Here is an 11971-nt window from a genome sequence, read left to right as displayed (position 1 = left end):
AAATTATTATTTTTCTTTTTCCAGAAATTCAAAATTGTATCAAAAGCACAGTGACTCAAGTAGGGGCAAATACACAGCTTGGCCCAGTAGATCCTGACCCGAGTGCGATTGCAGTCCCGTCAAGAGCTATGGAGACTAGTCCTGTTTATACAGCTCAAGACTCTGCAGACCCAGGCATACCTACGGAAGATGTCTAGCTCAAAGCAGATAACCTGGAGGACGCACATCCACTAGCTAGGGATCAGAGTGATAATTTATCCATCCTTATAATCAAAATAGATAAATGTGACCAGTACATTCAAAAATTCGATGCAAATGGGCAAAAATTGACTTTCAAAATGTTACCTCCAGGCGAGAATAACCCGGTCCTTTGGTTGGAATTAGTCTTTTTGCAGCTATATAATTATATAGTATCGTCTAAAAATGCGGATTTAGTAGGTATTGTGTTCGGTTCAGGCGGGTTTGATAAAGGAGTTGCTTGGAAAGCTTTTTTACCACTTCAAGATTTATATTTCGAACACTTGTGGCAGTTGGTACAATCAGTAGTTCAAAGTGATATACGTTTTATTATTGATAAGGTCTTTAAAAGATTTATTTTTGCTATAGCAAATAAAAATAATACATGTCTACCACAGGTTATTGTAATTGGAATTGAAAATGCAAATCGTCAGTCCGATCCAGATAATAAAAATGTTTAAAAAGCATATTGGAGTATAAGTGATAGAGACAAGTTCAAAGCTCAGATTGAAGCGGGTAAAAAACTTACGCGAGATGCTAGTGAAATACTACCAGACAATGGCTGCAGTTTATTTGAGCTGGTTACACTTCAAAAATACCTGTAAAAGCTCAGATATTGGCTACGCTCTGGTTAGATTCTTTCTGGACAAAATTCGTACAACGTCAAAATATGCCAAAAACCGAAATACTTGACACCAAAAAAGCATTGACGGACATTATTGAGAGAATATTTATGCATCTTGGATGCCTAAAAACGAGGATGTAGCCTCCTTCCCTATTACTAATGTAGCTATGGCCGCGTACACAACAGCACAGGCACGTTTGATATTGTATGATTATTTAAAAAAATTAGATGGCCGTGTACTGTATTTCGATACTGATTCAGTTCTATTAATATAACCAAGCCGAGCTAAGAGATGAAGGGCGTGAGCATTACAGCAAAGTGATTGATGATTCCTTAAGTGAGGGTGTCACAAATACCTGTACGGGATTGTCTGCTCATAGTAGTACAACATAGTGGAGCAAGGAGGTGAATGAAAAGTGGAGGGCGTGTCTAGTCTTTGTGGGGCCTTACTACTAATAATTAATTTGTGAGAAAAATTGACGTTTCTGAAAGCTTAATTAGCGCATGCAAAAAGGTATTTGTGAAATTCCATAAATAACTTTGTCTTTCGGAGCGAGTTAAAGTGACAATATTGAGTGAATTTTCTTGTCTGAAAACTGATTTTTTTTTTATTTTTTAGGGAAACGGTAAAAGTAAAGTAAAAGTAAAGGATATCCGGAGTCTCCATTTTAAGGTCTTAATTACTCTCGTCCTTTTCCTTCTCCTTTTTAATATTTTCATAGTTCTCATGGTATAAAAGATTTTTTAAAGTTAAGGGCGCAAAGAATGTGTTGTAAAAGTTAATAACAATCAAATATTAATCTCACATCGCTATCAACATTTTGTGAAGGGTTCCTTGAATTGAAACTTTGACGCTAAAAATTAATATAAGTGTTTTAAAGGAGAAAACTGTTTTTTTTCAGGAGACTGCACACAAAATGTTTTAAACCTGGCGGACCGAATGAACGGAAAGGATACGCTTAGGTATACCCTTTTCCAGATTCTACGTTAAATTTTTCATAAGAAGGTCACGGAATAATTAAAATAGTTCTTTTCGCAACGTTAACAAATAAAAAAATAAAATACCTGTGAATAACATAGACTGAAGGCTTTTTCAAGTGCATCTTCTGTCAGTAGCAGCATACTACTTAAGCGACTATGGATCCACTTGAAGTCGCCCTCAGCAGGAGTTATGACATTAACAAAAATTTTAACGCTGCGAAAAACAACTATTGCAATAACTCGGTGACATTATAATGGCAAATTCAACTTAGAATCCGAATTGCAACAAGCTAAATGCCCATCTTGCTGTTTTTTAAAAGTTTTTTTGCACTATACGGAAGGGATACTATGTGGATACTATTACAGTATGTTGTAGCGTATTCTTTCCGTTCATTCGATCTGCCAGGGCCGTGTTCGTGAGTTGCACTGAAAAATGCATACAACGTGATACGATCAAAATTATATCTCATGTCTTTCAGCGTTAATCTCCAAAAGTGTTGTACAAAAACAATGTTTTCGCCACCTAAACATCAGCAAGTATCTTTTAACATGAAAGCTATAAAAATATCAACTTAACGGGTTCAAAAAATTATTCTAAATATTAAGCAGCCAGCTTAGTAAAATTGAATCTGGGCTAAAAATTCAAGGTGAAATAAAAAAAAATGGTAAGCAGAAAATTCCAAATTTTTGGAATGCGACTAATCCATAATGCATTCATATCGAATCGTTTTTTATAATGTAAACAAAAAATTCCGTAAGACCGTCAACTTTTTTCCGTGTTGGATAAATCAATGCCGGGATCATTGTTTCAATTTTACACATAAGTTAATATACATATATTTGTGGTTATTTAAATATTACATTAGAATTTCTTAGTAGTAAGTACACCCCCGCCCCAATATGGGCATCCGTAAGAATTTTGTAGATCCACTCTGATCAATATTACGTAAGATCTTCTCTACCATCTCGCCTTTTTCTTTCTAAATAGTGTTTTCAACAAAAGAGACAAAAGAACCTTCAACCTAATTCATATCAAATATGTGATACGCGTAGTAAAGAGACATAAAGAATTCCCCACCCAATAGATAAGCGCTCAATATTATCATGATTTCATTGTAAATAATACACATATATATGTGTGCGATACATACGCGATTATGATTCATTTATTAGACGTTTTACTTGCTTATGAGAAGCTCATGATTTTCGCTGTTCACGAGCTTCCTCGTGAAACAGGATTATCTGTAATATAAAATGAGGACTGCCGCCAGGACTCTATTTATCGCTTTAGCCGTTTTGCTCAATTATATTGGTAAATATATAATTATATAATATCCTATCTATAATTTTAGGTAACTTTTGTAATATATGCTAACTTTCCGTGTTACTCAAAACCAGAGTTTATGTTGATACAAAATAATAAGAAATAATATTTTGTTTGTTCGGTTAATTCTGAATAAATGTTGACCCTAGATTTTTAAATAAAAAAAAAAAACAATTAAACAAATAAAAGATGGTTTTTTTCGCATTTTCAATAACTTCTACGTTAAACACAAATATCTTGTTGATTTGAATTTCAAATTATTTTCTACCAACAAAAACACTATTTACAAAAAATTTGCCGTCAATTTTTTACCCAAGGAAAATGATTGAAAAACGGGGTTTAAATTAAAGCTTGGATTGCGATGTGCGAGGGTAAAGTGTTAAACGATTTCAATATTTGTTGTCTCGATTTGGCGTTTTCAAAGGCAGTATTTTACGCATTACACCATTTTTACACCAAATCATAATGCATGTAAATAATTCTTATTTTTCCATTTTGAAACAACACTTTGTAAACTTTAGACATCTCGAGAGATATCATTAAATCAACACAAGATTGTCTTTTCTGGAATCTTTCTTTAAAACGTGAGTATATATGTTCATGTACTTTGTTATTTGACACAATTTTTCGCAGTATAATTTATTTCTTGGACAGTAATATCTAGTCATATAATAGGTAACTTATATGAACATATTGCTTCCAAAAATATTACATAGGCATTCAGCAATAATAAAAATAATAATGTATCAAAGATGGTAGTTCGGGTATCAGTTAAGTGAACGCCGCATTAGCTGCCTACAACTGAAACATATAAAAAATTCCAAAATGGAATTTTAAAAAGTCTATCTCAGTTGCCCTCAACTAAAACAGACAGAAAATTGAAAAAAAACACACTAGATACTTTATTTCCCTATCCCAACAGTAGTAATAATAAGAAATGTAAAATAAAATCACCCTTAGTACATTGAACAGACTCCCTCACAACTAACTTCAACGGAAACTGACAAAAATTTACATTCTACGTTCCTGCACAAAATAAAATCATTTGACGAAAATTAGAAAAGCAGAGCAAAGCGAAGACATAGTGAAATTTGCGTAACGTTTCGATTTATTGTGCATAATCATTCAACAACCATTTCTTATAAAGCGTTGAAAAAAATGTATAATTTATTGAAGGAATGAAGATTCAGAAATTTTTTTTTTTTTCATTGGTCAACAAATCTTATGTTTTATGCACGTTAAAATGAACATTTATATTTTTTGTTAAGTGGAGATGCAAAATGTTATAAAATATGTACGAATTCCACAATATACTCCAACGGAAACCTCCAAGTGGACCCTGCTGGACAATGCTTCCAGGCTCATTCGTGGGCTTGTAAGCAGCTGATCTGTTCCCCTCATTCGAGGCGCCCAGGTCTTCTTGGCTCGATCTGGCTTCATATTGAGGGCGTTCACTCGCGTAGCCTTATGAAGCTTGCGAGCAATTTTTCTATTCAGTTCTATTCAATTATTCTATTCTATTCTATTCTATTTTTCTATTCTACTCAACTTTTGTCAATTTGTCGTCAAATAATATTCTTTTCGTTCACTTCCAAATTTGCTTTGCTGATGACATATTCATCCATTTTTCCTTATTTTTTTTATTATAATCTTTCAAAATAGAACAAAGTTTTATAAGTCAAACGTATAAGTAGTTATTAATATCAAAAAGATATTTAACTATTATAAACCAGCAACAGTTAGTTTTAAAAATAAAATAACTGCTATAATGAAGTAAGACATCATTATAAATAAATATCAAAGTATGTTTTCTAAAACAGCAAAAGTTTGCAGGGTGGCCACTAGGTCATATCGAAAAAGAAGTTGTTTGCTCGAAGTTCTAATAGCAATACAAATTTTCTTTTAGGAGTCAAAAACTCTCCTAAAGTTTCATTAAAAAAATATTAATTTCTCACATTAATATTAATTTATTCTTTCCATTATAATTTGGAAACAATATCATTTTTTGTTTTAAAAATGGGCAAGCTTTTTCGACTTTCGAATCTTGATCAAATGATTCCATCTCTAACGTCCAAGGAGTAACCTTGCCGAGATACGGATGTGACTTTTTCACACACCTTTCCACTGCTTGAGTATGGCATAGAAGATGCAAAATGTCTTTGGAAATGAGATAAGTTACATACTTCGTTGTGAATTCGATGAGATTACAATTGTCTTCGATCTGTTTAATGGGTGTTCCGAAATTTTCCACTTCTCCCAGTCGATGAGTTCCGTGTAGTCTTTTACGTCAAAATTCCACAAAGGAACCTCGAATTTCCTTAATTTTGATTTACCAGTAGATTGTCTCGTAGAAATTATTCGATACACTGCGAGCTTGCGGATTTTCTGCCTTTCGTCACATAGCATAGCGAGCAGAATATTTTCTGGGTGAGAAAAGTAGGCATTATTTTGTATTGTTTTTTGAATACATTCAGCGAGATCTTCCTTCAGGTACGCATTCAAAGAAACGTTTTTCCAGAGATGTATCGGGGCATCTTTCATAGATGGTTGAAACTTAATTTGGAACCACATTGTAACATATTCTCTCATGATGAATTGAACTGAATCTCTTAACTCAAATGATGGATTCTTTGTCCCAATGTAAGTTCGAAGAGTTCTAATCATCTTAGTCAACTATCTGGCGTGCGATAATTTCTCTGGACTTTTTCGAGCAAGATCTTCAGAACACTTTACTTTTTTGATAGATTTCCATATATCTAGCAGGTACTTTTGATCGGAACAAATTTAAATCACGTGTGTCTAATACAGGAAAATTAGTACTTTTGACAGCATCGAAGTTCACAACAGGAAGTTCTTCACAAGAAGCTAAGCATTTTCCGATTGCGCCAGAAAAATCGTTAGGACCAGAATTTCCTCTATCAAGTTTATAAACAAAACTTTGAATGGCAGCTCATTACCATGAAGCTGACAGGCACTCCATTGTAGCGGTTTAAGCAACTTTAATTCTAGCAATTGAATTATACCTGCGTGTTTGCCAGTATTCGTAGGACAGCCATCACAACTCACACAATCTAGATTGGAGGTATTAATTTCTTTGTCAAAGAAAAACTGAAGGATATCATGTGTAATTGTTTTGGAATCTGAAGAAGATGAGGATGTGTGTCCTAAATAAGTACTTCCTGCTTCTTGAATGAGAGCAGTATGTTCTTCTCGTTATATTGTTTGTCGTGTTTTTCCTTTACTTGTTCCATCCATTACTTTTGTTTTGTCTTTTCTTCCGTCGAGGTAAAAAGCCTTTATTTCTGAAGCCAAAGAGAGCTGCTTTTTCTAAAGTTGATGACAAGTTTTTCTTCTTTCCCGATAGAGTTTACTCTTGTCAAAAACTGAACATTCTAATTCCGAAATTTACTTACTCACGTCGTGTAAAATTGCTAAAGCAAGTAAAGCAGCATACCTGTATCCGATGCCGTATATGTCACAGACTTTTGAAAATGTTGAACAGTTTAATCTTGTCTGATCTGTAAATTTATTCCAATAAGGGCCCCCCCTTGCATCTTCAATATCTTCTTTGGTGAACTGGTAATCGTCTTTTACATTGTCATCCTCAATCGAGAAACAGTAAGAAATTTCACCTTCAATTTGCACCCTCTGACGCTTTCTTTGGATAACTTCTTCATTTTGATCTTGAAGTAAATTAGTCATCAAACGCTTCGATTGTACCCCCTGATGATCTGATTGTTCCGAATCAATTTTCGGAAAACACGTAAATGATTTTGTCATTCGCCTGGAAGATCGCTGATCTAAGACAAACACTCTGGCAGCTTCAGAAAGATGTATCTCACAAGTTCATGAAGCATTATCACACTTACAAGCCACAATATAAAATAACTTTGATTTATTTGCATGAAACGCATCTAATTTGCTTTTGTACCAGGAGTTATCTTGATCTCTTCCATACGACTTCATAAATTTCTTCAACTCATCGTGATCTGTTTGAACGGTCTTTGCGATTCTAGCTTCTGTGAGAATTGGAATGGAAGTTTGATTTCATATATCCTGCAGCCTTCTCACAACTGAAAGTAAAATATCAAAAAAACTGAGGTATTTTTAAGTTTCTTTTTCAGTTCAAATTTTTTTGCATTCGAAAAAATAGTATCTCATTACATCAAAGTGTGTAGGTAATCTCAGGTTACTTAACTCGCTGTATTTTCCAATGATTGGGCATTCGCTTGACCAATCCATTTTTCAAACTCAAACCACTAACAAATCACATACGATGTTTACTGAATTTAATGCCAAAAGGAAATGCTGTTTAAAATTCGGGGTTTCTAACTCTCTTATAACATACTCGCGATTAGACTGTCAAAACTAAACTAAATTCTTTTACTAAAAAAAGTGATTAGGAAAAACAACATGTAAACAAAAGCCTTGTGAGACGTGCTGAACTGGTGAAATGTTAACGAAACTTTGATGCACTCAGAAATTGCAGTGAACCATGTTTGTTTTGATTCTGGGGCTTGGCGAGAGGACCGTGAATGCTTCAAAATATCATTTAGTCAAATTTAAAGAGGTGCTTCGTTTTTTGTGATTTTCAGTTATATCTACGATGCGGAGACCGAAGGATTTTTTTTTATTTTATGAAACTTTAGGGGAGCGTTTCTGACTCCCAAGAGAAAGATTTCACTACTATTAGAACTTCGCGCAAACAACTTTATTTTTTCCAATACACCGTAGTGGCCAGCAACCCGGAAGAATCGGGAGAACCGGGAGAAAGCCGGGAGAAACTTGCACCTGGCGAAAAGAGGGATGAATTCGGGAGGAAAATATTACGCCTGGAGATTTTCTGTATTCATTAATTCGTGCGTTTTGTCAATTTTTGAAAATTCCCAATTAGAAAGCATATGATTTTCAAAGTGTTTAGAATTATTCAAATTTAAAGTTTCTCAATGTTTCTCGTTTTGGACATCACTTAATACTACGTGATATAATACTCGTACTTATTATTAATATATTTATCATCTTTAACATTTCTATAATTTTAATTCCAAATTATGGCTTTTAATGCCCTATTCTAAAACAATTTAATATGAGCCCTTGAAACTAAAGTTTTTTCTTCAATTAATTATTAGATTAATTTTCGGGAGCTTTGAGTTTAAAATTTCAAAATATTGTAGGTTGAAAAATATTTTATTGGAAAATTTTAAGAGTTAATAATAGTTCTAAAAGAAGCTTTGATAGTAAATAAAAAATAGAAATTAGGTTTGAAATAACCAAAAGACAAAAATTAAACTATGTAACTGAAATTGATGCAGCAATAAATGCATGATTCCAGAAATTCTAAATGGTTAAAATAATTTTAGAGTTGTGAATTTACATCTCGAACGCTGAATTTTAAATTTCTCCCTTTTATATATAAAGAAAATATATTTCTTTAGAATCTAAGGTAGCTATTTAGACTTTTCTTTGTGGCACAGAAAAAACTTAATACAAAAGATTTTTTGTTTTCTTACCCTTTTCTTCTGACGTTTCTTCTCTCGTGTTTCATAACTTCTTTCGAGTTTTTTGTATCTGGGTTCTTTAAAACTATTTTTCAAATATTAGCGCTGGTTTGCATTTTTTCTTTGGTTTGGAGCCACCAGATCAGGCAAAACTTCTCTTCTCTTGAACTTAGTTTTGGGTGTTCCGGAAAGGTTTTAAACTGTTCAACAATCTGGCCTTCTTTTTCCATGATTTTAAAACTTTTAAAAATAAGAGAGGGTAGTTTTAACAGATAGGGGTTGTGTTTTCCAAATAATTTTCAGTTTTAGGGAGATTCATAAAATAGCCCTGGTATATGAATTATTTTATTTTTTCATTATTTAAATGGTTGATAGGCTAGTTTGCAACAAGCTAGTCACTCACATATCAAAATTCATTTTTTTTTTAACTAGAAGGTTCGTACATTATTTATTTGTTTCTAATAAAACCTAAAAAAGGCCCTAATTTATGGAATAAAAAAAACGTCAAAAACTCCATTGGAGCTTGACGGGCCTTTATCAGCATGTCTTTCCCTATTAAATCGTTTTGCTTTAGATTATATTATAAATAAAGTAATGTATTAAAATTCACCTATTTCTACTATTTCTTCTTGCAGAAATCAGTTGGCAGCTCACCTTAACCGACTTGTTTCCTGAATCAAGAGCTATCATCTTTCCTCCTATCATTACATTGCCATATAAACCTAATTTATTGTTTGACAGTAATTTACGAAGAATCAACGGAACAACTAAATTCGATGCAACTTATACTTTAGTAACAAGGGCTAATTATGTCATTGGGTGGAAATTGTCAGGTAATGTTGCACAACTATATACTCCGGAAGGCAACACTAATGTTATATTTGACATAAATAACAACTGCTTTATACGACTGACCCCTGGAGAACTTTCTGCGTTGGGTGTGGGTGGCAATTTGAGACTTATTCGTGCGACTGATGAAGTCCTTGGTAGTGATATAGCAGATCCTGAAGGATACCATGCAGGCGACCTTCAAGCAAATCGACAAGCACACTTTGAAGCCAAACGCGAAGCAGCCCTTCAAGCAGTCCTTGAATATCATATTCAGGTCCGTCGACCAAACGAAACCGATGCAGCAAGAATTCGAGCCATCCAAAGAGCATACAGTTATACATATCAACGAGAATTCCGTCGATCATACCATACTTATGCAAGAGAAAACACACAAAATCACTTCTACAAATAAAATACAAAACTCAAATCAAATAGGAATTTTAAGCCAAAGTCGGATCAAAACCTTGCTGTTAATTGAATTTATAGATTAAAAAGTAATTGCGTTATGGTTAGTGAATGGTTGCCAACTCTCTAAAACTAATTCAGTGAAATCGTACTTGTTATAACAGCCAGAAGTGTCTTACTGGCAATCAGTGGGATTCCATCACTGTTTAAATTAGTAAGATTCCATCACTGGTTTAATCAGTGAAGTTCACTGGGTATTCTGTGAGGTTCCCTGGTTACTCGGTCATTTGGCACTACACGGGGTCGTTCGTTAACTGATTAGATATGCCACTTATCATTCATAACTTCTGTGCTAACCTTTGAAAACTTATATTTAAAAAACGGCACTTTACTCGAATAACAATGAATAAAGGTCAGGCTGCAATATAATACGACCATATTGCCCCTTGCTGCAGAAGGCCCAGTGTCGTTTAAAGTCAAACCAAAGTGGCCAGGGGCGTCTCCACTTTCAAGAGAGAGAGAGAGAGAGAGAAACATGATATCACCTGCTTTCCAGATAACAAAAATTCGGTTCGATGCCACCCTATGCGCCGGCACGCTGTACGATTAACAGGACCACTTTTTAAGCACAGGAGTAGCTCGGTGTAAGCGCCATTGCTGCCAATATTGCCCGCCCGACCGTCTGGCGACCAAAGTGCCGGCTATAGACCGGCTATATTAAAGCTCCAAATCCCTCAGAATGGATTCCTCTAATTATAAATATAATTATGTTTAAAAATATTATTTTGAGGTGAATAAATTTAAAAAAATATATTTTTTAAAAAAGAAATCGTTTCCGACGAGCAGAGGAGCCGCATTTTTTATACGAGCTTCTGTAAGTGTTTCGCACATCTTTTTCGATAATTTTTTACAAGAATGGTCAGATTTTTTTGCAACAAAAACTATTTTCGACCGGTTGTTGATAATGTTGATTTTGTCGAGATAGCCATTTTGGGATTTAGGAGGACCCACAGGGAATTGTAAGAAATTATAGTTGAATCTGCCGTCAGTAGAGGGCTTTAAGTTTCAAGGTTATTGATTCCGACCATGGCAGTCACATCGTTTCTCAGCTGTCGTGCGCGTAACGTCCTTCAAGAGCGTTTGCACGCGCGATTTGCAGAGGGCCACAATTTGTGCCCCCACATGGGTCTGTCGCTCATTTATACCGACCAAACGACGCTTTATCGCCGGCACGAAGTCTGCCGCCCATCGGTCCGGTAATGTGTGAGGCACGTTTGTTATCTTGGTTGTTATAGCCAGGCCCCAATTTTTTGTTACACAAGCACTGGTTAACTTTAAAGTTCATTTTCACGTGCGCTCACTGGTGTATTTAGTAACGTTGTTTCAGCCGAGTCATTTGTTGGTTGATCCGGTAAAAATCAGAAAATTAGTGGCTCACCTGTATAATTCGAAATACTTATTGAATAAGGGACAATTTCACTGATTCAGGATTAAACATGTCACAATTTCACTGATTTAGTTTAAGAGAGAATCCTTCCATACTTCTAATATTTTAATCCGACTTCCTTTTAAGGAAAATACTATGTAATGCGAGAAATATACTAAACTACACCGTCATACAGAAAAAAATATTTTTTATAATCGGAGAGTTGATCCTCTTCTCACAGTGTTTGGGACCTTATGGTGGAGTTTCAATGAAATGTACAGAATGTTATTTTAATAAATGCCTTAAGATCTTCAAAAAATGGCATCCCCCTGAAAAATATGGAACGCGCCTCAAATCATCCTCCAATGCAAGGCCGTAACAAGAAAAATTGCAGGGCGGGTACAAACAGAACACACAGGAGGGTTGTATAATATGAACATGTTTTAAGCATTTCTGGGGAGGGTTGGGGGGGGGTCAACCCCCCATGGCCACAGCTTTGCTCCAACGATTGAAAAATTTACCAAAAACACATTAACAAACAGGATTTTTAGACATTTTAACTAACAGACTTTTAAGTTCGTGTATTTTTAGTGAATTTGTTGAGTTTTTCGGAAATGAATTAAGGAGTTTTCAGCATTAGATAA

At 34.6% G+C, this 11971-nt stretch overlaps 1 protein-coding gene across 1 annotated transcript; it reads left to right on the top strand.

The window, feature by feature from the left end:
* Window positions 1-3037: 3037 nt before the first annotated feature.
* Window positions 3038-11762, top strand: LOC117168938. Its single transcript, XM_033354931.1, has 2 exons — window positions 3038-3155; window positions 9301-11762. The coding sequence occupies exons 1-2, from the start codon at window positions 3098-3100 to the stop codon at window positions 9906-9908; spliced, it is 666 nt and encodes a 221-aa protein (XP_033210822.1). The 5' UTR covers window positions 3038-3097; the 3' UTR covers window positions 9909-11762.
* Window positions 11763-11971: the final 209 nt, after the last annotated feature.

Source organism: Belonocnema kinseyi, chromosome 1 (genome assembly GCF_010883055.1).
Source record: "Belonocnema kinseyi isolate 2016_QV_RU_SX_M_011 chromosome 1, B_treatae_v1, whole genome shotgun sequence".
Taxonomy (NCBI): Eukaryota; Metazoa; Arthropoda; class Insecta; order Hymenoptera; family Cynipidae; genus Belonocnema; species Belonocnema kinseyi.
This window is presented reverse-complemented; position numbering and strand designations above follow the sequence as displayed.

Coding starts and splice junctions, on each gene's coding strand:
- LOC117168938 (XM_033354931.1), top strand. CDS start 3,098: ATGAGGACTGCCGCCAGGACTCTATTTATCGCTTTAGCCGTTTTGCTC. Junction 3,156..9,300: donor CGTTTTGCTCAATTATATTG/GTAAATATATAA, acceptor TTCTTCTTGCAG/AAATCAGTTGGCAGCTCACC.